The sequence below is a fragment of the Mesoplodon densirostris genome, chromosome 10 (genome assembly GCF_025265405.1).
Source record: "Mesoplodon densirostris isolate mMesDen1 chromosome 10, mMesDen1 primary haplotype, whole genome shotgun sequence".
Classification (NCBI taxonomy): Eukaryota; Metazoa; Chordata; class Mammalia; order Artiodactyla; family Ziphiidae; genus Mesoplodon; species Mesoplodon densirostris.
The window spans coordinates 44,579,091-44,602,885 of record NC_082670.1 but is presented as its reverse complement, the minus strand read 5'-3'; the positions used below and the strand labels follow the sequence as shown (position 1 = coordinate 44,602,885).

The window sequence follows — 23,795 nt, the reverse complement described above, 5'->3', positions numbered from 1 at the left end:
CTTTTAATGAAAATTGAATCTGATATATTCATTCTGAAGTAGTATTTGGGGAAGCTAAAGTTTTTGTGTATCATCAGTAGCACTAGTTATTTTGAACAAATAAAAGTGTTCTATAGTTGCTGCATTTATCACAGATAAAAGAATAATCAATACACTGGTCAACCTTGTTAGTGAACAAAATGCAATCTAAATTAAGGTATTTCATATTTAATATTAGAAAAAAATGCTCAATGCTGAAAAGCTCTCAGTGAAACAGCTACTTTTTAATTATTGAAGACAGTATAAATTGATATAACTCTTATACAAAAAAACTTTGGAAACATATCAGGCCATGAAAATGTATATACCCTTTGACCCAGTAAAACCCATTGCTGGGAATTTATACAAAGAAAATCAAAAACAAACGAAAGAAGGAAAAAGCTCTATGTACACAAATATGTTGCAGTAATAAGCAACAAACTGGAAACAACCTAAATGTCCAGTAAGGGGAATGGGTAAATTGTACAACTACATGGAATAGAGGTTCTTAAGTTGAGAATTAAAAGCAGACTTTAAAATGGTATTTAATTTTTCCTTTTAAAGGCAAGTTACAACATTGTATTTCTGTAATGATTAAAAATTTAAAGAAATGATGCATTTGGAAAAAGATGAAGTGGATGTACCGTATACAGTTCAGAGTGGTAAAATTAGAGGTGAAGTTTCTACATTTTATGTCATGTTTTCACGTATTATCAAGAAGTACATTCATATTATGAGATGCATAAATGTTTAAGTTCAAAATAATTTGATATAGATGTCTAAAAAACCTGTTGAATGAAAGAGAAGACACAGGGAAGGTTCCCTTCCATAATTCCAAGCTCACTGCTTGGCTCACAGCAGATGCTTGGTCAGTGTGTGCCCGTGTGTCTTTGCAGACAAAGCCCAGGAGAGAACCATAATGCTTTTACCCCTAGCTGAGCACTTATTTCCCCCACATATTAAGTGTTCATCCACAGAATAGTAAAATATAGATATAGATATATATATGAGGTGCTAGATCCTAGTACAAGACAAGAATTCAATCTAAAAACTTCTAGAAAGGTAATCAAAATATTTCTAGTTTTAATTGTTATTCACAAACTAACAACACTGAGATATTTTCCTCATCGGAAACAACTATCAGTATCAAATGAGTTGTTATGTCTAACAAACAGAACTAGTTATCACTTAAGATAGTACGTTATCATTTTTATGTGATTATTTATAAGGGCTCTTAGGTTGGAACACTAGTTGAATCTGCTTTCAGTGTTTTGTAGCAGGGTTTTGGAAGCAGCCCCTTTAGAATGCTCCAGCAGCTTGATGGCCTTGTCAGAGTTTTCAATGTTCCTAAGCAGGGTCTCTAGTCTTCTCTTAATTTTCTTCTGATCCTCGAGAGCACAGCCGATCACGATGGACTGGAACTTCTGATCCACCGGCCCCGCAGGCACCTCAGAGGAACACGCGCTGTACAGCGACATCAGGTGACTCTTGGCATTTCCCAGATCATCCAGAAACTTACTGACCACCTCATCAATGACCCTGGTGGCGTGCTTGAGGGACTCCTGCTGCTGGGCGTTCCTAATTGTTTCTACTGAAACTTCCACAGTCAGGGTTCGTCCCATCAGACGGTTTGCAGTCAGATTTAATTCTTCTCTTTCTCCTAATCATGAAAAGTTTGAAATATCAATCAATATGAGACATACACGCATCTATGTCAAGAACACTAAGGCATTTTTGTGTGGCTGAATCTATCCTGTGAGCACCTATGAATTTCTTAAAGATACAAGTTAAAACTACAGCAATAAGATTAATTTATAAAGAGTATCAGATTGGACGCCAGATGACTCTGCGGTTGTCACGTCTGCAGAAGCTGGGGCAGGTGTGCGTCTGTACCTGGGGCTTTGTGCTGGTTAGAGCAGGAGACTGGATGCCCTGGAGCTACATGAGGATGTGCATTAGAGGAGGGAGATAACTTTCCCTTTACCTTTCTGAGCTTTTGGCTGAGACCCTCCTGTAATAAGACAGATTAACAAGAAAAAAACCCAGAAGCTTATTGACATGTATACCCCATGTATATACATGGGAGATCCCCAGGGAAACTGAGTAACTCCCTGAGATGGCCCAGCCTCCACCCAAAATACCCTCAGCTAGAGAAGGTGAGGAGGGAGGGAGGCAAGTTCTGGAGGTTCCCAGAAAAGGCACGATAGACAAAGGTAGGGTTCTTATGTAGATTCAGTAGGTGCCTTCTCCACTGGTGAAAGCTTCTTGTAATTTAGTCATCCTCCTCTTCCTGGTAGAAAGGGAGACACCCTTACAAATGATTTCCTTTACAAAATGTAAATTTCCCTTACAAAACAGTGACTTCTACTGTTTTCAGAGCTCCTCCTCCTGTGTCTGCAGTTTCTCAAAAATAGTTCGGAATAATCCTTAGGCCAGAGAGGCATATTTTGGGGCCTCACATTCTGTGTGCGTATCAGAATACAATGCCCCGATTCTGGCTGAAAAAAGCCATGACACGGGAGGAAAAGCTGGCCTCAAAATGAGGCACTGACTTCATCCCCTCCAGACTAATTTAGGCCAGTAGTCTGAGCCTTGGCCAGCATGAAGAGGGTGCTGGGTTATCATTTCACTATTTATATGGAAATCAGCAACCTGTCCTGCTCTGTAACCTCCTTCCCAATTCACTGCTCTATGGCCAGGGCAGTGAAGAGACAGACTAGATCTTGACCCCTCTGAGGATGTGTGACAGTGTGGGTCTGGCCGGGATGCACACTTAACCACACCAGCTGCTAGGCCCACAGGCCAGTCCTGTGCAGCCCCAGGGGAGCCCGGTTAGGAGGAGCACTGCCCACTGGTGCAGAGCATCACAGGCCACCCGGCCCTCCTGTGGAACGGGGTTCAGTGGGTCCATAACCTGTTTTCTCTGCCTTCCTCCCCTTCCCCTCTGTACGTTACACCTCTATTCATCTCCTTGTGTCTCTTCTCTGCTGCCGACCTTGTGCCCGTTTCCTCTGCTGTCACATCCTGCCCGGCCCGTCTCTGCTGGGCTGGAGGAGCGGCTCTGCGGCACCCCTGCCGCCCCCCCGGCCCCTGGAGGGGCCCTCACCGTCGCTGATCTGCCGCATGTCCTGGCTGTTCTGGATGCTGTGGATCATCTCCAGGAGGACCTCCTTCTCCTGCTCCACAGCCGTGGCCGCTTCCCGAAGAGCCTCCACCCTGCGGAGTGCGGGGGACAGGACAGTTACTGGAGGGAAGCCGCGTCTTCCTCGTCTCTCCACTGCTCAGTCCAGCTCAGGTGTAACGACGATTAGGAACACTTCCCCAAAACTCCTTACTCCTTTTTATTTTTTATTCTGTAATTGTTTTCTTTTTAATCCACTTGCCCTGTGGTTCCCAATTTCCTCCCCGCTCTCAGGGCACTCATTCTATTCAGTGTTTATCGATTTGTATTCGTTCTTACAAAAAAAATCTGTACTCATGGACTTGTCTGTTTTCAATTTACTTATATCTCACTGTTTTTTTCTTCACTCAGCAGCATACTTTATTAAGAATCACCAGGTTCCCATGTCCCTCACCTGATCTGCCCTCCCTGGCCCAGCAGAGACACGCCCTGTCCCCCAGCTTCTGCTCACAACCCATCCACGAGTACCCTTCCCCTTATGGCCCTGATGAGAGGATCCATCCCAGCGTGGAACTGCTGAGACACAGGGTGTGTGGACTGTCATCTGACTCCACCCTGCATTGTTCTCCAGAATGGCCAGACCAGGAGTCCCTGTGTCCCGACAGCCCTACCAGCACGCAGCATCTCCCAACTTTCTAACCATCTGTTGCCAGGCTAACAAGTGATAGATATGTCAGTACTTAATCTGCATTTCTTTCATTGCTAATAATTTTGGACATCTCTTTGTATCCTTGTGACCTTGTTCACAACCTTTTCCTATTTTTTAAACTGGGGTTACTGCCCTCTTGGTGATTTGGTGACAGACACTGTGACCATCTTCTCCCATCCTACCCTATATGATCTGTGTCTGGGAGGTCCTTCACTGAACAGAGAGCCTTATTCTGAAGTGAAAAGTAAAAAGATCCATCTTTTCTTGGTTTTGTTTTGCCTTGGCTCATGCTGTGAAGTTTTGTTTCAGGTCCTCCCATCCCTAGGTCAGGACATACTTTCCTACATCTCCTTCTATTAACTTGATTGTTTCACTTTTCTCATACTTATGTCTTAATTCATCTAGAATCCACCTCTGTATATGGTTAGGTAAGGATTTAACCATTTTCCCCAACACTGTGCACCCCAAATCCATCTTTCCCTCAATGATTTGTAGATTGTCTGCCTCTGAAATCTCTATTCCATCCAGTAGTATTTTGACTGTTCTTACACCAACACCCATTTCTTAAAAATAGCACCAGCTTTGTTTGTGATATGCCTTAGTATCTGGTAGACCAGTCCTCTAATCTTTTTTAAATTTATTTTTGGCTGCATTGGGTCTTCGTTGCTGAGCGTGGGCTTTCTCTAGTTGTGGTGAGCGGGGGCTACTCTTCCTTGTGGTGCGCAGGCTTCTCATTGCGGTGGCTTCTCGTTGCGGAGCACAGGCTGCAGATGCGCGGGCTTCAGTAGTTGTGGCACACGGGCTCAGTAGCTGTGGTGCACGGGCTTAGTTGCTCTACGGCACATGGGATCTTCCCGGGCTAGGGCTCAAACCCGTGTCCTCTGCATTGGCAGGCAGATTCTTAACCACTGTACCACCAGGGAAGTCCCCAGCCCTCTAATCTTTAAAAGTAACATAGCTATTTCGACTTTTATTCCTCCATAAACTCTAAAGTAAGTTTATTGGGTTTCTCAAAAAACTGGAATAAATTAGACAACTTTAGAAAATTGTCAGTTCCTCTAAGGGTGTCTCCTTCATCCAGACCCTCCTCTACGTTCTTTATTAGAGTTTTGAAGTATTCTTGATGGTAGTCTTACAGACTCTTCTAAGTGTTTTGAGTATTTTGGATATTGTTACTATTGTGAATAATATATTTACATATATACTACATTTTATAGTTGGCTATTGTTGATTAGAGAAATGCTGTTTTTGGTAGGTTCACGTCATAACTGGCAACCTTCATTTACACTTATTCATTTTTAATGTTTTTTTAATTTCTATTAGTTCTGGATTGATGATCATTTCATCTACAAAAAATGAAAATTCGCATCTCTTCCTTTTCAATCCTATCAGCTCCTATTTTTCTTTCTTATATAGCACTGACTAAAGTCCTCCTGTGCGATATTCAACAGTGGCACTAAGAGAGGGCATCTTTGTCTTTTCTCGAATTTAAAGAGAACACTTCTGTAGGTTTTTGGTGTAAAGCCCTGATAACCCTGCAACTATACACACATGCACTTACTACACAGACACACAAACACAACCAGTGACTAAAGAACAAGGCTGTGAAATTACGAGAGCGAAAGAACAAAATCCTGTGTGTTTAAAGTGCTGTTTCCAGGGCACTTTCTTGTTTTTTTATTACACCACAACTAAATAAGTTGCCAAGTGTTGCAAAATAAATAGTGACAGACCTACCTCCAGTACTCAGATGCTCTTGGAAACACAGATCACAAGGAGATCTAATCCCGTGTCTTCCTGGGCACGTGTTCTAGCATGTGTTCCTGTCACATGAGGAGGCCCTCACCCCAACCACACACGCGCCTTTTCCCCTACAGACACCCACCTGTTATCCCCCAAAATAGCACCGACACACTGTACAGTCACAGGGTCTCGATTCTCAAGATACTAAATACATTGTTGGATTCTGTGTTTATAAGAGCCAGTAGAAGCAAAGAGCTCGTAAGAATCTTATGTGACTAATTTGGCTGGAAAACACAATCAAAACCAACATTCTATAAAACAGTAAACACACAGCATCAGGCTGCCTTCCAGCCCTATTCACTATGTGCTTACACATTTCACACGAGCGGACTCTCAGGGCCCGGGACACATGAAAAGGGGTCAGGTTGTCACTAACATGAAACATTTGTGCAAAAACACAAACGTGACTCTAGTAAATGGCACAGATGAGTCATTTGATTGGTAAATGAGATGATGCTGAAAGAAGAGATTAATTTTCCAGCACTCCTGAGTTTATATTCAAATGTAAGATGATAGAGAATTGTTACTCTAAAGAAGAACGCTCCACTTATGATAATAAGTTATACTAGTAAGTTCATGAAGTTAACAAGAAAATCGTTTGAAAGGAGACACTCTAGAAAAAATATAATAAATCTGTCATATAAAGAAGATATTTTGGGGCTTCCCTGGTGGCGCAGTGGTTGAGAGTCCGCCTGCCGATGCAGGGGACACGGGTTCGTGCCCCAGTCCGGGAAGATCCCACATGCCGCGGAGCGGCTAGGCCCGTGAGCCACGGCCACTGAGCCTGCACGTCCAGAGCCTGTGCTCCACAATGGGAGAGGCCACAACAGTGAGAGGTCATTAAATGAGACCAAATATAGAGGCAATTAGATGGAACTTTTATTTTTTTTCCCACAAGGCTAGAAATTGCCAGGGCATTTTCCCTGTGAAAAACAGATTTCATCTTTTACAGAACTTCTTATATATGATTTTATGTAAACCTTTTTCATTTCATAGCAAAGGTAAAATTTCATTCTTCAGGACGTAAAGATTCCCAGGGGTTTTTTGGCATCTTGGCCCTTTCATCTTCTGTCCCCTGCTTCCTGAACATTCTTTATCCCTGGCCCACGTCTACTGAGTGATCCTTTTTCAAAACCCAATCCTTCTGGCAGGAACTGTTTCCTTAGCAGCTTCCTCCTTCCCCTCCCTTGAGGCCGTCAATACTACATCTGCCTAGTGTATGGACATCACATGCTTAGTTTTTTCTTTTAAAAAGCTGAACCTACATCTCTACTTAGTTTGCTTAAGTCATATTTATCAGCTATTGGTCTCCTTAAATTCAATTCATATACACATCTTTTTGTCTACATTAGTTCTAGAAAACTGTTAGCCATTAAACCTTCAAATATTTCCCACCTGCCCTTCTATGATTTCTCCTGGAACTCTGTTCAGAGGCGTGTTGGACCATCTCACTTTATCCTTCACGTTCTTAACACATCACTTGACAACACTCCTTGGCAGAGGCGGGCAGCTCTGTTTTTACCAGCAGATCCTGCAAGAGCTACATGTCCAAATTGGGAAAGAACTGATCCTCACGGCAAGGCTGGCCCGGGCTGTGCTCCTGGAAAACTCTCTGCATGAAATCACAACTAAGCTTTAACAGAGGGAACCTGTGCTCAGAATGTTCCCGCGAGGACAAATGTGGAGCGCACGCATCCTCAGCTGGTCCCCGGGGCCCAGAGATCGCAGCCTGGGGACCAAGGGACAAGGTGCTGGGAGGTGGTCTCCCAGGCCAGCCACCCCGGCACGTGCTCCGTGCCACGTGCGGGGACTGCAAGGGCCTCAGTCCTGCCGCTCAAGCCAGCGCTGCTGCCACTTACCAGCTGAGTGACTTCGAGTAGTTACTTAACATTCTCTTTGCCTCAGTTTCCTCATTTACAAAACGGGGATCATGAGATGCTGGGTGTGACTGAATGAAGTAAAGCAGGTCAAGAGTTTAACACAGTGACTGACAGCATTGACTAAACAAGCTATGAGTTAATAGAGACGCAGTACCCATGGATACGGATGGCCGACTCCTACACCATTTTATAGAAAAGATTTGAGCATCTGTGGCTTCTGGTACCCCACGGGCCCTGGAACCAATCCCTGCAGACACGGAGGGACCACTGCATGCAGTCCATGCCCAGAACTGGTGCCTTGAACACTAGCTTCCTGGTCGTTATTACATGCTTACCATTATGAACTCAGGCTTGTAAATAACAAGAAATTGTGCTTTCATCAAAAGGGGAAATGGCAAATGGACTTATTTCAAAGAAATTACTTGTAAAACAGGTTCTTAAAATCATAGTCCTGTTTCTTATTCAAAATTCTTGTATCAAAAGAATACTACAGGGACTTCCCTGGTGGTGCAGTGGTCTCCAGTGCAGGAGACACGGGTTCGAGCCCTGGTCCAGGAGGATCCCACATGCCATGGAACAATTAAGCCCGGGCGCCACAACTACTGAGCCTGCACTCCAGAGCCCACGAGCCACAACTATTGAGCCCGCGCGCCTAGAGCCTGTGCTCCACAACTAGAGAAGCCACCGCAATAAGAAGCCCGCGCACAGCAACAAAGAGTAGCCCCCACTCGCCGCAACCAGAGAAAGCCCGCGCACAGCAACGAAGACCCAACATGGAGAGGAGAGGGGAGGGGACGGGAGGGGAGGAGAGGGGAATAAGAAAGAATACTACAAAGATCACTTATATTTTAGGCAAGGTTAAGATTTTGAAGGGCTCCCTAATCATCACCAAAATGATAAATTACATTCACTACTGAGACACTCTGGTGTAAAAAAGGGTCTAGGCTTTAGTGTCAGGAGCTACTCATGAGCAGGATGGCCTCAGACCGGCCACTCAGTCCCTCTGGACTGGATTCGCTCGCTTCTAAAGGAGGGAACATACGTCCTCCTCCTGCCTCAGAGGGTTTTGGAAGGTTCACATGACAATGTCTACAAGAAGTAATCTTTTAAATTACAGGCTCTTATACAATATTAACTATGGTGCCATCTTGTCTTGTGGCTCCTGGGACGTTGGTGCAGTGAAACTGTCAGCTAAATGACCACATCCGCCCTTGCCCCATCCTTCATTCCTTGGCTGCCATGGAAGCAATGGTGACTGGCTGATGGCGGGGGAGGGAGCCACAATAGGACGAGTTTGGGGACATGTGAACAGCTGGTCTCCCAGTCCTGTCGTTCCCCTCGGCTGTTCTCCACACCCCACGTCCCAAGCATCTTCACCACCATCGAGAGCCTTCAGGGGCCACTCTACACCCTGCACAGAACAGGTGTTTAATAGTCCCTGAGATCACGGACTCAGGGACACCAATCTAAGTGGAATTTTCACCTTTCAGTAAAATCATATACTATCCCTACATTTTTGAAATATGACATACTTTACTCTAAGAAAATTCAGGCATGAAGTATTAAGCTCTATAGCCAGTCTTCCTGGGTTCCAGCTGTGTGACCTTGGATGGGTCATTTAACTTCTCAAGCCTCAATTTCCTGCCTGAAGAACAGAGGTGACGGTAATTTCCACAAAGGCACGGGGCCTGCAGAGTCAGTGCTCATTAACTAAATAACTGTTAGTGGGTATCATTTATGAATTATGATTACTGTTAAATTAGTAACAATCTAAGCAAAGTGTTTAGAGCCACTGACGAGTGGAAAAATCAGACACCATTTGAATTGGTCATGAAAACCGGGAGAGAAAGGCATCACCTTTTTAGGAGGAAGGAAAAAAGGAGGTGAGCCGGCGTCAAAAAAGAAAGGCTAGTGTCGTGCTAACATATTAGAAACAAATGGAGTTTCTTTAATGATTTCTCAGATGCTGCCAAACACCTGAAAGCACTTTAAACACCATGGACATCAGTTTACAAGGCAGGTCATAAAGCATTGAGCATAATTCTATTTTCAGTTTCATATAGAAAAAGGTCTGCCACAATTGACAAAACTAGTACAGTGGGGGAACAGTAAACACCAGCTTCCAGGTACAGCCTGTAATTTTCACCCTACTTAGTACCCTGCCATCCTCAATATGAAATTAAACTATTAGATAAGATGACACATGCATGTCACCTTTTCTTTTTAAACTTGATCTTATAGGCATGATTCTATCAATAGTTTCTTTTTTAAAAAATATTATTTATTTATTTATTTATTTATTTGGCTGCCTTGGGTCTTTGTTGCTGTGCACAGGCTTTCTCTAGTTGTGGCAAGCAGGGGCTACTCTTCTTTGCGGTGCACGGGCTTCTCATTGCAGTGGCTTCTCCTGTTGCAGAGCATGGGCTGTAGGTGCACGGGCTTCAGTAGTTGTGGCACACAGGCTTAGCTGCTCCACGGTATGTGGGATCTTCCTGGACCAGGGCTCGAACCCGTGTCCCCTGCATTGGCAGGCGGATTCTTAACCACTGCGCCACCAGGGAAGCCCGGCATCACTTTTTTTTTAAAGGAAGAAACAAAGCTCACAAAAGTCTAAAATTACTAGAAAAGGCCCTAAAATGAACAATTAGACACACATATTAATCTTTCTTAGCTCAAGGGTTAATTCAGCAAGTTATTATTTAATCACTTGCACATGGTAATCAGAATTCACTTTACATTAATGAAGCATTAGAATAATATTCAAAACCAGAGGCTTCCTTTTAAAGATGAGTACTTGACTGCTTCTGTACCTACCCTATGTGAGGCACCAAGTTTGAGGAAAGTGAATCAGCGTGAAGAAAGGTGGGGGCAGCATCCCACCTGTTCCTTTAAGAAAACATCCCTTCTTTCTAACTAGGGGAGAGAGACCCCTGAAATGGTTGAGAACATGCCCTCAAAGTTCTAAAGACCGGAGGAGATGCTGAGGCACTTGTTTCGCTGCTACATAAAAAGAAATCATAATCTTCCCAGGCACACTCAGGAGCTCTAGTTTTGCTCCATCTGGTCCAGCTTGTTTCATCATGCCTCATTCCAAGCAGGACCCCTCTATTACTCTCTATGAAATCATGGTGGTGGAGAACTTATTTTCTGAGAAGACGTCATTACTTCCCATGATCATGATAATAATAATAATAAACACGTATATAATAATAAATGACAATTTAAACATATATATTAATAAATGATAATAAATTATTCACTTGGTTATTAATGTACTTTATTGGCAAACAGACCCCTTGTTTTGGTATATTAATCCAGGGAGATAAAGACATATATGCAATGCTTCTTAAAATTTTTGTCTTACGTACTCCCTTGCTCACCCAGGACCAGGTGAAAACTATGCGAAAAAAATTCCTTGTTGTTTCAGGGAGTTGTGGGCGCCTCAATATGATTTTCCTGTAACTACACTTGCACACAACTTACACAGTAACTTCAGTGACATAAACAGTTATAGGAAGTACATACAAGTTTTCATTCACTGTTAAAGGAAAAAAAGTATTTCCCAAATTTCTTAGAAATTATTTAGGAATTCCATACAAGCCAGCCACTAAGGAGTGCCCGTGGTGCCCGGTTCTACAGGAATTGACAGCACAGCCTGGAAAGAATTCAGGAGAAGAGCAGGAATGAGGTACTCCGAGCTCTCTCTGGGAAAACCGGCAGAACAGGCACTCAGAGAGATTTTCAGGAAAAATCTTAGGAACACATTCTTGCATCTTCCCAAACTCAGAAAAACACTCAAACCATTAAGGGAGACATCTGCTCCTGGTCAGCAGTAACCTGTCACCCAAATGCGCGCCTGAGTGCACGGGCCCTTCTCTAAAGTCACATTCCCGGGACCTCAGCGCCGGGACCGCCCCCCCACCTTCCCCCAGTGGAACAACTCACACTCTCACCTTGCAAGTGTTTATCGCAATGGGCACACTGATTACTTAATAACACCGTCATTAGTTAAGAAGGGAAAACTGACTCGTGTTCTTGGGCCAGTGACCAGCATTTGGAAGGTGTGAGCGGCGACCTGGAGAAGGGCCCCCCCACCCCCACACACACACCCGGGCTGAAAGTGGCAGGGGGAGAGGACACGGGTCCTTCTCCTCTCCCGTCCTGGGATCAGATGGATTTTTATATTTTGCAAAGAAATCGATCATTCACAATGGGGACCACTAAACTGCCGCCTGTCTTAAAAATACACTATGGGAAAAGACTGGGCCGGAAACACCTGGCCCCCACACGGAACGTTCCAGAAGCTCTGCGGACGGCCAGTGTCACAGCCCCCATGTCGAGTAACGTACCCGTAACTTTCCCTTCTCGGTTCTCACGCTCCCGGTGCTCGGGTCTGGAGCCGCGAAGGAGCGTGGCCGCCGGAGCGTGCGGGGCCGCTGACCCAGAACACGGCCGCTCCTGTGAGGGGACCCACCGACCCAGCGCGGCCCTCCGCGGGGCCCGGGGCTGCCCAGCTCCCCTGCCAGCCGCTCCCCGCTGCCCGCGCGCTCCCTGCTCTCGGTCCCCGCGCGCCCTCCGCAGGCTCGGAGGGCCGGCCCGCGCACCTGAGCTCCAGCTGGTCCAGGCTCTCCAGCAGGCGGCTGGAGCGGTCGGCCATGGACGAGGAGCGGCAGAAGCGGCCCTCGTTGGCCTTGGCGCTGATCTTCGCCTGAGCCATCGGCGTCCGGCGGACGGCCCGAGATCACTGCCTTCCCCGCGCTCCACCCGCCTCCTCTGACGCGCCGCCCGCGAACCGGGGAACTGGGAACCGGGAGCGGGGGCACGAGAGCCGGCCGCTGCTCTGTCCGGCGCGGGCAGCCTCGAGGGCGGCGCAGCGGGGAGGCCTTGCTGGGCGCGGGGACGCGTCTCCGCCCCGAACACCGCCCGAGGCGGAGCCCGCGCCCCCGGCCCCGCCCCGCAGGGGCTCCAAGGGGAGCGGGCTTGGGCCGTGCTGTGGTGGAAACGGCCCTTCATGCAACCGCGGCTCCTGGGCACTTTCCCGAGATGAGAACAAGGAGCCTGGAGGCCACAACTGAAGCTGATAGATGTACGGAGCAAGCTGAACCTCTTTTTTTTACACGCGCTCTCATGAAGGCATTTTTAACGACTTTCTTTTCTATTAAAAAGTTACCAGTTGGGACTTCCCTGGTGGTCCAGTGGGTAAGACTGTGATCCCAGTGCAGGGGGCCGGGGTTTGACGCCTGGTGGGGTAATTAGATCCCCATGCAGGCCGCAACTAAGAGTCCGCATGCTGCAAGAAAGATCCCGCCTGCCGCAACTAAGACCGGGGGCAGCCAAAATAAATAAAGTACCAAAAGAAAAGATGATTAAGAAAGGAATTTTGGTAAAGCACTCACACGTTTAAAAAAAAGTTATTGGTTGGAATTTGAGTGAAATAATAATTATTTAAGGCCGTTTCACACCCCACTTATTTAAATCTCCAGTTATGAGAAGACGCAGTAGACCACTTGGTCAGACACTATAAAGGTCGGTGAGTGGAATGGGGCCGGGAGTACAAAGATGTATCGACTTAAATACTTGCGCTTTGCTCCCATCTCATTATAGCTCTCTGCCTCCAAGGATGAGAATGTACAGGACACCTGAAATGGAGATAATAACAGTTTAAAGCTGCATCACAACCTTTAATCTGAGATCAAAGGCATTGAAATACTTGAACAGAGGTGAGGCCTTTAAGGCTGGATCCCAATTCCTCTGAACTCAATACTAATAAACTGTTGCTGTAGGAGATTATCTGACCTCATTAAATGTTTTGTCCTATCGTGACACCTGGAATCTTTAGACATTTTGTGAATGGTCTGAAAGTCTATCACGTAGCTTTGGAAACGTGCTGGACGCTCTTTCTCTCACACCCTAGGCCCAGTGGGCTCCACCTTCAGAGAACACCCAGGCCCACTCCCACTTGCCTGTCCCCACTCCCCTACTCAGGTCTTGGCCAGCATCACTTCTCTCCTGCATCACCGCGATACCCTCCCACCTGGTCTTCCTTCTTCTGTTCTCATGTCTAGGCTCAGCACAGCAGCTACAGTCATCCTTCTAAATAAGGCACATCACACCACTTCTCAGAAACCTTCAGCGGCCCCTCGTTTGTGAAATGGGTAAAAGCCAAGGTCTTCAGAAGAGGCCTCAGAGGACTCCATCTCCTGCTGCTCTCCGAGCTCATCCCGCTCACTCGCCTATTTTAGCCTTCTTGCTTTTCCATGGATGTTTCAAGCTCACTTCCAGACTTTTCACCTCCACCTACAGCTCCTCCCCGTACACAATTGCTTGGCTCACTCCCTCGCCTTCAGGTCTTTGCTCAAGTTCACCAGAAGGACTCTGACCTCCCTATTACAAATAGCAAGCACTCCCGCCCCACCCCACCCCCATACTATCTTCCTCTTCCCTGTTTTCCTTCCCCATCTTGTCACCTCTCCCCCAGCTGTGCTCCAGAGAGGAGTGTAGGCATTGTTTCGCTCACTGGTGTGTCTCAAGTGCTTAGAACAGCCACTGACACACGGTAAGTACTCAATAAATACTTTGTGAGTGAATGAATAAATGAATTGTTTCAAAGGAATCTAAAAGAAAAAAATGATGGGAAAAAAAGCTCTTTAAATTGAGGCCCAGCCGATTGAGTGTCCCAGCTGCACTTGCTCAAGGGTGTCCAGAACAGTCCCTGTGCCTTGTTCTTGGGAGAGGCCAGAGTGGAGGGCCAGGTCGTCAGGGGGACAAGGAGTAGGAGAAAGGGCTGGTCTGGTAGGATACCAAGCATCCAGAAAGAAAGAAAAAAAGCTTCTTAACTGAGATATTTTTATTTAAGACAGACAATGGTACCACCAACCAGATACTATCAGTACATTATCTACATATCCTTTTTAAAATAAACATTATGTTATCCATCATTGCTTCGACAAAAGTTGTTATTCAGGTATAAAAATAAGGAATCACAATAAAAACTTTTTAAAAGAAAAACTCACAATAAAATAAAAAAATGAATAAAAACAAACAGGTAAGCATCACTGTCAATGTTAGAAACATTTACTCTTGATAATATTCCCCATAACTTTCTGTAACATCCAGACTACCTCTCCTCCTTGTGTCTAAATTAACTTCAAATTACGAAGTAATTTAAAAGTGATTTTTAATTCCTTAATAAGTAGAAATAGAATCAGTGACAATTATTAATTAAAACATTAAACAACCCAGTTACCTTATTTAAAGGATCATAATGAATTATCCCTTTGCTGTCATATGAAAAGCCTCGGTTACTCTTGACCACAGACACCACACAAGCGTCCTAATAGAACACAGGCTGCATCCCACCTGTGTGTGGCACCTTCCCTACATCTGCTGGACCGCTCTTCTTTCTGGAACACTCTTTCTGCTCCTCACTACTGAGCAAGCTCCTGCAGATGTCTTTAAGGTCCGGCTCCATGACTACCACCCAAAGCCTTAACTACTCTAACAAACAAATTAAAAATACAATGTGGTCACTTTGGAAAAATGACTAGTACATTCTCAAGCTATGATGTGTACTTAAAAAAAAATGCAAGCAGGTAGGACAGAACTGGCAGCTTAAGAAATAAAAACACAAATTGGTTTCCAATGTGGATTGAAAAGACTATATAATAATAATAAAAAAAAATAGTAATACTATTTCACGCTAAACTATCTAGTTACAGAGAAAGACCAAAGTTCTAGCCATGATATATTTTTTTTCTGTCTTAAAGAAAAATTTATATTTACAGAAAATTTTAAGTTTGGTAAGTAATTACTACTCGAAATTTTTAGGGATGACATTTCTGGGTCAAATAACATGAAGCATATACACAAAGATTGTATGACAAGCTGCTTCTTAGTCGTCTAATTAGGTAACATTTTTTATTATTCACAATGTGGCCTCAACATTTAAAAATTAAATATTTAATACCAACTATAGGAAACTAACATTTTAATGAATAACTAAAATGAAGATACCTCCATATGAAATAAAAATTTTTAAGGGTTAAGGAAGATTACTCCTGAGTAGACTTTCAACGTTATTTTCTGAAGAATACTATGTTTACACAAATATATATATAAAAGGACTAATATTATTAAAAATATGCCTAATTCTATGCAAATATTTTTTACATCATTCCCTTTAAACAGTAGATAATACAAGTCACATAAAAGTCTAAGCAGGTAAAAGGAATGGCAAAAGTTTCTTTTCACTATTTTCAAAGAAAAAATTTTTTTTATTCCAGCAATATGCAGCTCTAATTAAAGCAGGGATATACATATGAGTGAAACCCACAAAGAACATTGCTGATAAAATTTTTCATCCCTTTCCATGATCAGTTTCCATTACTCTCTCCCAATAATCATAAACAAAGATCTCAAAGGTATTATATATTAGTGCCACATGAGAAGTAGAATTTACAGAAAAAGTGAGCTATGACAGCTTTATTTATATTCATTTTCACTCCTAAAAAAATAAACTAGAATCATCTGTACAGTACAAATAAAATTAAAGAACCAATTCTATTTGGGAAACATATGAACAATAGTTAAGGGCTTTTCTAATTTTTAATTCTTGTAACCTAAATATATGAATTCAAAGTTAACTGGGAAACATGATACCTATATTAGAATACATGATTTGTATTTGCATTAACATGTATTCTATTCCTCTATACATTTTTGCAAAATAGCACAAAAATACAAAGCAATATCAGATTTAGAACATATGAAAGCAAAAAAAAGTTTTCAAGTACATTTGTACTGGTAGATTTCTGATCTCCTTTAGAAAACAAACTCAAGAATTCATTATCCTGAGTCTCTTCAAGGCCACTTACGCTGTGTGGTAATATCTTTAATTACATTTCCTCAAGACTTCTTCTAATCGCTTCTTCTAATTCCACATCTGCATTAAAAAAACATAGAATTTTGATATTTAGGGCAGAAAACTAATAAAGATGTGTTTTATGTAAGTCTCATCAACTACATCTATATTTTCAGGAAGGAAAGGAAATACAAATTGGAGAAACTGAGGGTAACTTGGCAGTTTCTTCATCATAAAATATGACTATTTTGACATATGAGAATCTGAATATAATCTCAAACTGAATTATAATATATCTGAGCTTAATTATGCTAAGAAACTTGTAAGTAATTTCCATTGAGGGACGTAGAAAGTCAACAAACTTCTAGAATCACTAACAGGTAATCACCAGACTCAACGTGGAAAATGAGTATGTATTTCCAAAAAGATTTGAAGTAATGCATATAAGACTTAAAGCAGAAATAGAAAGCCAAAACCATGAAATGGCAAAATCTCAAAGGCTATTAAAATTTTAGTTTTAAGCTTTCTAGTATCTAAGGCAAAGAGTCAAACTCATGGCTATATAATGTCCTCTGAGAAGCATATACACATATACACTCACTGAACAAATATTTATTGAATGCCCACTGTATACCAGGCACAGAATACAACAGTGAACAAGACTGACATTCTTGTGTTCACAGGTCTTTTTCTCCATTTCCCAAGAATGATACTAAGGTCCAAGAGGGTGGAACTAGGTGTCAGTTTCTTGGCCTTCAGTAGTTTCTCACACCAGATTTATCTCATCCTGTCCAGTCCATGGTCTCCCAGAGCCTACTTGGTTCACAGACACTGGTAATTCTTCTAAGATATAGCTGCATCTTCCTCTGAGCTGGGGCACTAGTGTTATGTAGTTGGCAATTTAAAACACTACAAGCTACTCTACACTGTATTAAGTTAAAGCTAGATTCTGGGTCAGTGAGTTGCCCTAAGATGAATTCAAAGGGATGAAGAAATGCACAGAAAAGCCAAGATGCTCTTAGCAAAGAAGAAAAAGGTGACAAGATTTATTTTATGAAAACTTATTACAAAGTTACAGTAATTAAGAGTGTGGGGGGCTTCCCTGGTGGCACAGTGGTTGAGAGTTCACCTGCCGATGCAGGGGACATAGGCTCGTGCCCCGGTCCAGGAAGATCCCACATGCCGCGGAGCGGCTAGGCCCGTGAGCCATGACCACTGAGCCTGTGCGTCCGGAGCCCATTGCTCCGCAACGAGAGAGGCCACAACAGTGAGAGGCCCACGTACCAAAAAAAAAAAAAAAAAAAGAGTGTGGTACCAGTGTAAGAACAGATGAACACACCAAAGGAACAGCATAGACAGCTCAGAAACAGACTCATGCATATATGGAAACTTGATTGATGACAAAGGTGGTGCTGCAGAAAGGTGGGGAAAGATGATATTCTTAACAAATGGCCAACTGGTAGGCCATATGGAAAAAAAATTAACATTTACCTCTACCTTATGGAATATACAAAAATACATTTCAGATTTACTGTATATTTACTATATAATTGTGAAAGGCAAAACAACAAAGCTTCTAGAAGATAATACATGGGAATATCTTCATGACCTTAGTGTAGGGAAAGATTTATTAAATAGGATTCAAAAAACATGAAAAAGAATCATACTTTGGAATGTATTAAAAGTACTTTTATCCATCAAAAGCACCATTAAGTGAGTAAAAAGACAAGACAGAGTGAGAGAAAATATTTGCAATACATGGATCTTGCTTGTACCCAGAGAGAACTAAAAGATTTTCAACCCAGGAAAATCAATAAAAAGATCATCCAGTGTTTCCCTGGTGGCGTAGTGGTTAAGAATCTACCTGCCAATGCAGGGGACACGAATTCGAGCCCTGATCCGGGAAGATCCCACATGCCGCAGAGCAACTAAGCCCATGCACCACAACTACTGAGCTTGCGCTCTAGAGCCTGTGCTCAGCAACAAGAGAAGCCACTGGAATGAGAAGCCCATGTACTGCAACAAAGAGTAGCCCCCGCTCGCCACAACTAGAGAAAGCCTGCGCACAGCAACGAAGACACAACATAGCCAAAAAATTAATTAATTAAAAAAAAAAAAAAAAAGAGATCATCCAAAAGAAAACTGTCAAGAAATCTGGAAAGGCACTGGCAAAAGATGTGAAAATGGTCAATAAACATTACTCATCAGAAAAATGTAAACTCAAACCACAAAGAAATGACCATCATTAGCTAAAATTAAAAAGACCAATAATTCAATGATTAGTGAAGATGTATCAGTAGATCAACGGGAACTCACATTCAGTACTGGAAAGAAATTGGAACAACCACTTTGGAAAAAAACTTGGCATAACCTACCAAAGCTGAATGTCAGCAAGTCCCCGCCTCAGTATATATTCCCAGAAGTGTCGGAATTACTTGTAACAGCCAACCAAATGTCTATAAATAACACATGAGTTGTGATATATGTGTAAAATTATTATAGAGGTATTGGAAATGAACAAACCAAAGCTATATGCTAACAATCAGATGAATCTGTAAAACAATGCTGACTGAAGGCATCCAGACCCAAAAGAATATAGACTATGCCTGTGCTGTCCAGTATGATGGCCACTAACTATATGTGGCTATTTGTATTTTAATTAATTAAAATTAAATGAGGGGAATGCTTCTAGGGTACTAGTTGTTATGGGTTGAATTCTGCCGCCCGCCCAAAACAGATATGTCCTTACCCCTGGTACCTATGAATGTGACCTAATTTGGAAATAGGGTCTTTGTGGGTGTAAACAAGTTAAGATGAGATCGCTAGGGTGAGCCCTAATTCAATATGACTGGTGTCCTTATTGGAAGAAAATGCTATGTGAAGATAGACTCATAGGTAGAAGATGGCTCCATGATGATGGAGGCAGAGATTAGAGGGATGGATGCATCTAAAAGCCAAGGAATGCCTATAATTGCCATTAACAACCAGAAGCTGTGTGTGGAACAACGACCCTACCAACAGCTTGACCTTAGATGTCTAAACTTTAGAACTGTCAGACAATTTCTGTTGTTTTAAGCCACCTAGTTTGTAGTACTTAGTTGAGGAGCCCTAGGAAATCAATACATTGGCAATATTCTGTTTTTCTTAACCTGAAAGATGGTCACCTGCTTTGTGAGATGTTTGTACAATTTTTGTGTGCATTACGTACACATATACACACAGAGAGAACCAAAATTCTGGAGAATACCAGCATATAAGTTGGGGGAAAGGATCAGAGTTGAAGTGTTCCAGAGTCCTCGTACATTGCATAGAGGTAGACAACATGTACCTGTACTTTAGTCTTTAAGTTATATATAAAAAATGTGGTAAAATGTCAAGGTGACCACAAAAAGAATAGAAACATGAATTTTGGGGCCAACCCATACATAGCTTATAAAATAATTTGAAAAAACAAAAAGAGGAAGCTAAGAATGAAATAGCAAGAGTAAATACAAAAATATTAATATCTGCAATGCACTTATATGAATTAAACTTGCCAGTTAAAAGACTGGATAAAAACAAAACCAGTTCTAAATGGTTCCACTTCTAATAATAGTGGAGTAGCTTATATTGGATTAACTCTTCCATAGATAACAATTATAAAGTATTTTAAGGCACTGAAGAGCAACAAAAATCAGGTACAAACAGGACAAAAGTTGATCACTGAAAGAAGTGAATTGCATGGGGTTACATTTGCAGCTTTATGGTTTTCTTTTGGTTTATTTTTTGCCTTACGGCATACCTCAATCCTTGTGAAACAAAATGGCAGAACTTCACCCAGAAAGCCAACTTCTTTGTGGCTTGAGGAGTCAAAGACAGAGTCTGAGTCTGACAGAGAAGCTGGAAAGTGGAGTGGGCGGCAGGAGGGGGGCGGGGACGTGGGAAGGGTGGGTAGGACGAGAGAAAGAAGAGCTCCCAGCAGAAGTGAGAAAGTAACAGAAGAGGATCCTACAAATCCTTGGTTGCCTTCTGTGTGCTTATACGGGAGAGGAGCCAAGATTCTCAGTGAAAAGCAACAGTTGGAAAGCTAAAAGAAGCAAGCAATTGTAGCGTTGCCTGCTGTGGAGGAGGCAGAGTTTGGAGTTTGAGTCTAGAAAGTTAACTACCTACAAGGGGAAAAAAACAACTAACTTTCCTCAAGTAAAGTTAACAGAATTCAGAGAATCTATAACTTACATCCACAAACATCCAGTATACATCAAAAATCACGGGACTTGTGGCACTTCCCTGGTGGTGCAGTGGTTAAGACTCCATGTTCCCAATGCAGGGGGCCCAGGTTCGAGCCCTGGTCCGGGAATTAGATCCCACATGCATGCTGCAACTAAGGAGCCCGCCTGTGCAACTAAGACCTGACATAACCAATTAAATAAATAAATATTTTTTAAAAAAGAGCTTTCCCATGTATTAGCTTATTCAAAAAAAAATCACTTGACTTGTAAAGAAACAAGAAATGTGACCCACAGTTCATGAGGAAGAGCAGTCAAAAGAAACTAACCCCCAAGATAACCAAGCCACTGGAATTAGCAGAAAAGGGATTTTAGAAAAGTTATAAATATTTTCAAGGATTTAAGGTTGAGTGGATAGGAAATCTCAACAGAGAAATGAAAACTATTACAAAAAAAAAATAAGTGGAAATTCTGGAACGAAATACAATATTTGAAATGGAAGATTTACTAGGTCAGCTTAACACTGGAGGTGTTAGAAGGTTGAACAATAAACTTGAAGTCTGAACAATAGAAATTATCAAATATGAAGAACAGAGAGAAAAAAAACTGGAAGAAAATGATAAATTTTAAATTTATCATTTAAATAAATTGGATAAATTTGGATAAATTGGATAAATTTAAGCTAACATATGTAAACTGGAGTTCCAAAAGAAAAGAAGAGAGACAGAGAGTGGGGCAAAAACTATGAAGAAATAATTGGGAGAACCTATAAACTTACAGATACAAGAAGCTAAGAAAACTCCAAGTAGGCTACAAAGACAACCACATCTAGGGGCATTATCAAAAACTGCTAAAATCCAAGGACAAAGAGGAAATATTAAGAGCAACCAGAGGAAAAAAAAATGACACTTTACATATTAGGGAACAATAATACAAATTACAGTCATGACAAACAATGGAGGCCACACGATAAGACAATGGAATAACATCTTTAAAGTGCTGAAGGGAAAAAATACTAGTCAACCAGAATTCTAAAGCCAGAGAAAATATCCTTCAAAATTAAAGGGAAAATAAAGACATTTTTATATAGATGAAAACAGAATATTCAACACTAGCAAAACTTCAGTGTATAAAACAGAAAGGAAGTTATTTAGGCTGAAGAAAAATGACATCAGATGGAAACTGTAATCTACTGGAAAGAATGAAGGTCATTTGAAATGGTGACTATGTGGGTAAATATAAAAGAATATATATTTCTTCTTCTCTTTCCTTAAAACTTTCTTTAAAAACTCTTTCTTTAAAACTCACTGTAGGGCCTCCCTGGTGGCGCAGTGGTTGAGAGTCCACCTGCCGATGCAGGGGATACGGGTTCGTGCCCCGGTCTGGGAGGATCCCACATGCCGCGGAGCGGCTGGGCCCGTGAGCCATGGCCGCTGGGCCTGCGCATCCGGAGCCTGTGCTCCGCAACGGGAGAGGCCACAACAGTGAGAGGCCCGCATACCGCAAAAAGAAAAAAAAATTAAAATAAAAAAATAAAATAAAATAAAACTCACTGTTTAAAGCAAAAAGTAACATTTTTCTTGTAGAATTTATAACAAAAGCAAAAAAAATATATATTGCAACCTTTAGAGCAACCATAAAAATTAAAGAAAAGAGCTAAAACATCAATAGGTATATTAAAATAGTAAACATTAAATAAATATAATGGAGTAAAATATAGATATTATAATAATCCAAAAGAAGGCAAGAAAGGGGGAACTAAGAGGTAAAAGAGGGAACAAAAAGAAAATAAAATGGCAGAGAGGAATCCAACCATGTGAGAAATTACATTAAATGTTAATGGACTAAACAACTATTAAAAAATAGAGGTTGTTAGAGTAAATCAAAAAGTAAGATTGAACTTTATGGTGTCTATAAGAGATGTAGTTTCAAAGTAGAGACATAAATAGATTGAAAGTAAAAGGATGGAAAAATATATACCGTGAAAACATTAAGCATAAGAAAGCTTGAGTAGCTATATTAATATCAGAAAAAAAGATTTCATGATAAAAGGTATTACCAGAGATAAAGAACATTTTATAATATCATAATGATAAACAGGTCATTTCATTAGGAAGACACATCAGAAATTTATATGCAACTAAAAACAGAACTCGAAAATATAAAAATATAAAATGATGGAACTAAAGAGAAAAAATAAATCTACAATCATTGATGAAGAAGTTCACTGTTCCTACTGTAGTAACTGAGAGATCAACTAGATAAAAAAAAAAAATCAAAGTAGATCTGATATTATCAACCACCTTGACCTAATTGACATGCATAAAATACTTTACTTAGTAAACACAGAAAATACATTCTTTTCAAGTGCGTATGGAATGTTCATCAAGACAGCCCACATGTTGGGCCATAAAAGTCCCAATAATTTTCAAAAGATTTAAATTTCACAGAGTATACTCTCTTACCACAACAAAATTAAATTAGGAATGAATAATAAGACATTCAAATATTTGGAAATTAAACAATATACTTCTAAAGAGCCAAGAGATCAAAGGAGAAAATATAAGGAAAATCAGAAAATATTTTAAACTGATAGCAAAAATACAATATGAAAAGATGTGGAACACGGCAATAAGTAGAGAATTGACAAACTACAGTCTGTGGGCCAAATCCAGTCCACCAGCAATTTTTGTAAATAAAGTTTTACTGGATACATCCACACTCATTTATGTATTGTTTAGGGCTGTTTTCATGCTATAATAGCAGAGTTGAGTAATTGTAACAGACACCACAAAGCCTAAAATGTTTACTATTTGGTATTTTACAGGAAAAGCTTGTTCACCCTGGCTTAGAGGGAAATAAATACCTTTAAATGTTTACATTAGAAAACAAGAAAAAATTTAGGTCAACAATCTAAGTGTCACATTAAGAAGCTATAGGGCTTCCCTGGTGGTGCAGTGGTTGAGAGTCTGCCTGCCGATGCAGGGGACGGGGGTTCGTGCCCCGGTCTGGGAGGATCCCACGTGCCGTGGAGCGGCTGGGCCCGTGAGCTGTGGCAGTTGGGCCTGCAAGTCCAGAGCCTGTGCTCCACAACGGGAGAGGCCACAACAGTGAGAGGCCCACATACCGCAAAAAAAAAAAAAAAAAAAAAGAAGCTATAAAAGATGAGAAAATTAAACCCAAAGTAGAAGAAAGGAAT

General features: G+C 41.8%; 2 protein-coding genes across 3 annotated transcripts in view; both read right to left on the bottom strand.

The window, feature by feature from the left end:
• Positions 1-251: 251 nt before the first annotated feature.
• Positions 252-12,404, bottom strand: BAG2 (BAG cochaperone 2). The gene is made up of 3 exons (XM_060109614.1): positions 12,136-12,404; positions 3,125-3,234; positions 252-1,678 (listed from the first exon to the last, which is right to left on the bottom strand). Exons 1-3 carry the CDS (start codon positions 12,246-12,248, stop codon positions 1,266-1,268), a joined length of 636 nt encoding a protein of 211 aa, XP_059965597.1. The 5' UTR covers positions 12,249-12,404; the 3' UTR covers positions 252-1,265.
• Positions 12,405-12,513: 109 nt separating this feature from the next.
• The window catches only part of ZNF451 (zinc finger protein 451), a 97,573-nt gene continuing 86,291 nt past the window's right edge, over positions 12,514-23,795 (bottom strand). Inside the window, exons 15-16 of one of the 2 annotated variants that reach the window (XM_060109608.1) lie at positions 16,405-16,472; positions 12,514-13,170 (exon numbers count right to left, since the gene is read on the bottom strand). In XM_060109608.1, the coding sequence (XP_059965591.1) occupies positions 16,426-16,472 (47 nt within the window). In that variant the 3' untranslated portion in view covers positions 12,514-13,170; positions 16,405-16,425. Of the gene's footprint in view, positions 13,171-14,360; positions 16,473-23,795 lie in introns of those variants that run through there. The other variant, XM_060109607.1, reaches the window with a different exon arrangement.

Excerpts from the sequence above, each read along its gene's own strand:
- BAG2 (XM_060109614.1), bottom strand. The coding sequence starts at position 12,248 with ATGGCTCAGGCGAAGATCAGCGCCAAGGCCAACGAGGGCCGCTTCTGC. Across the intron at positions 3,235-12,135 it reads CTGGACCAGCTGGAGCTCAG|GGTGGAGGCTCTTCGGGAAG; the intron begins GTGCGCGGGCCG and ends CGCACTCCGCAG. Across the intron at positions 1,679-3,124 it reads CATGCGGCAGATCAGCGACG|GAGAAAGAGAAGAATTAAAT; the intron begins GTGAGGGCCCCT and ends TTTCATGATTAG.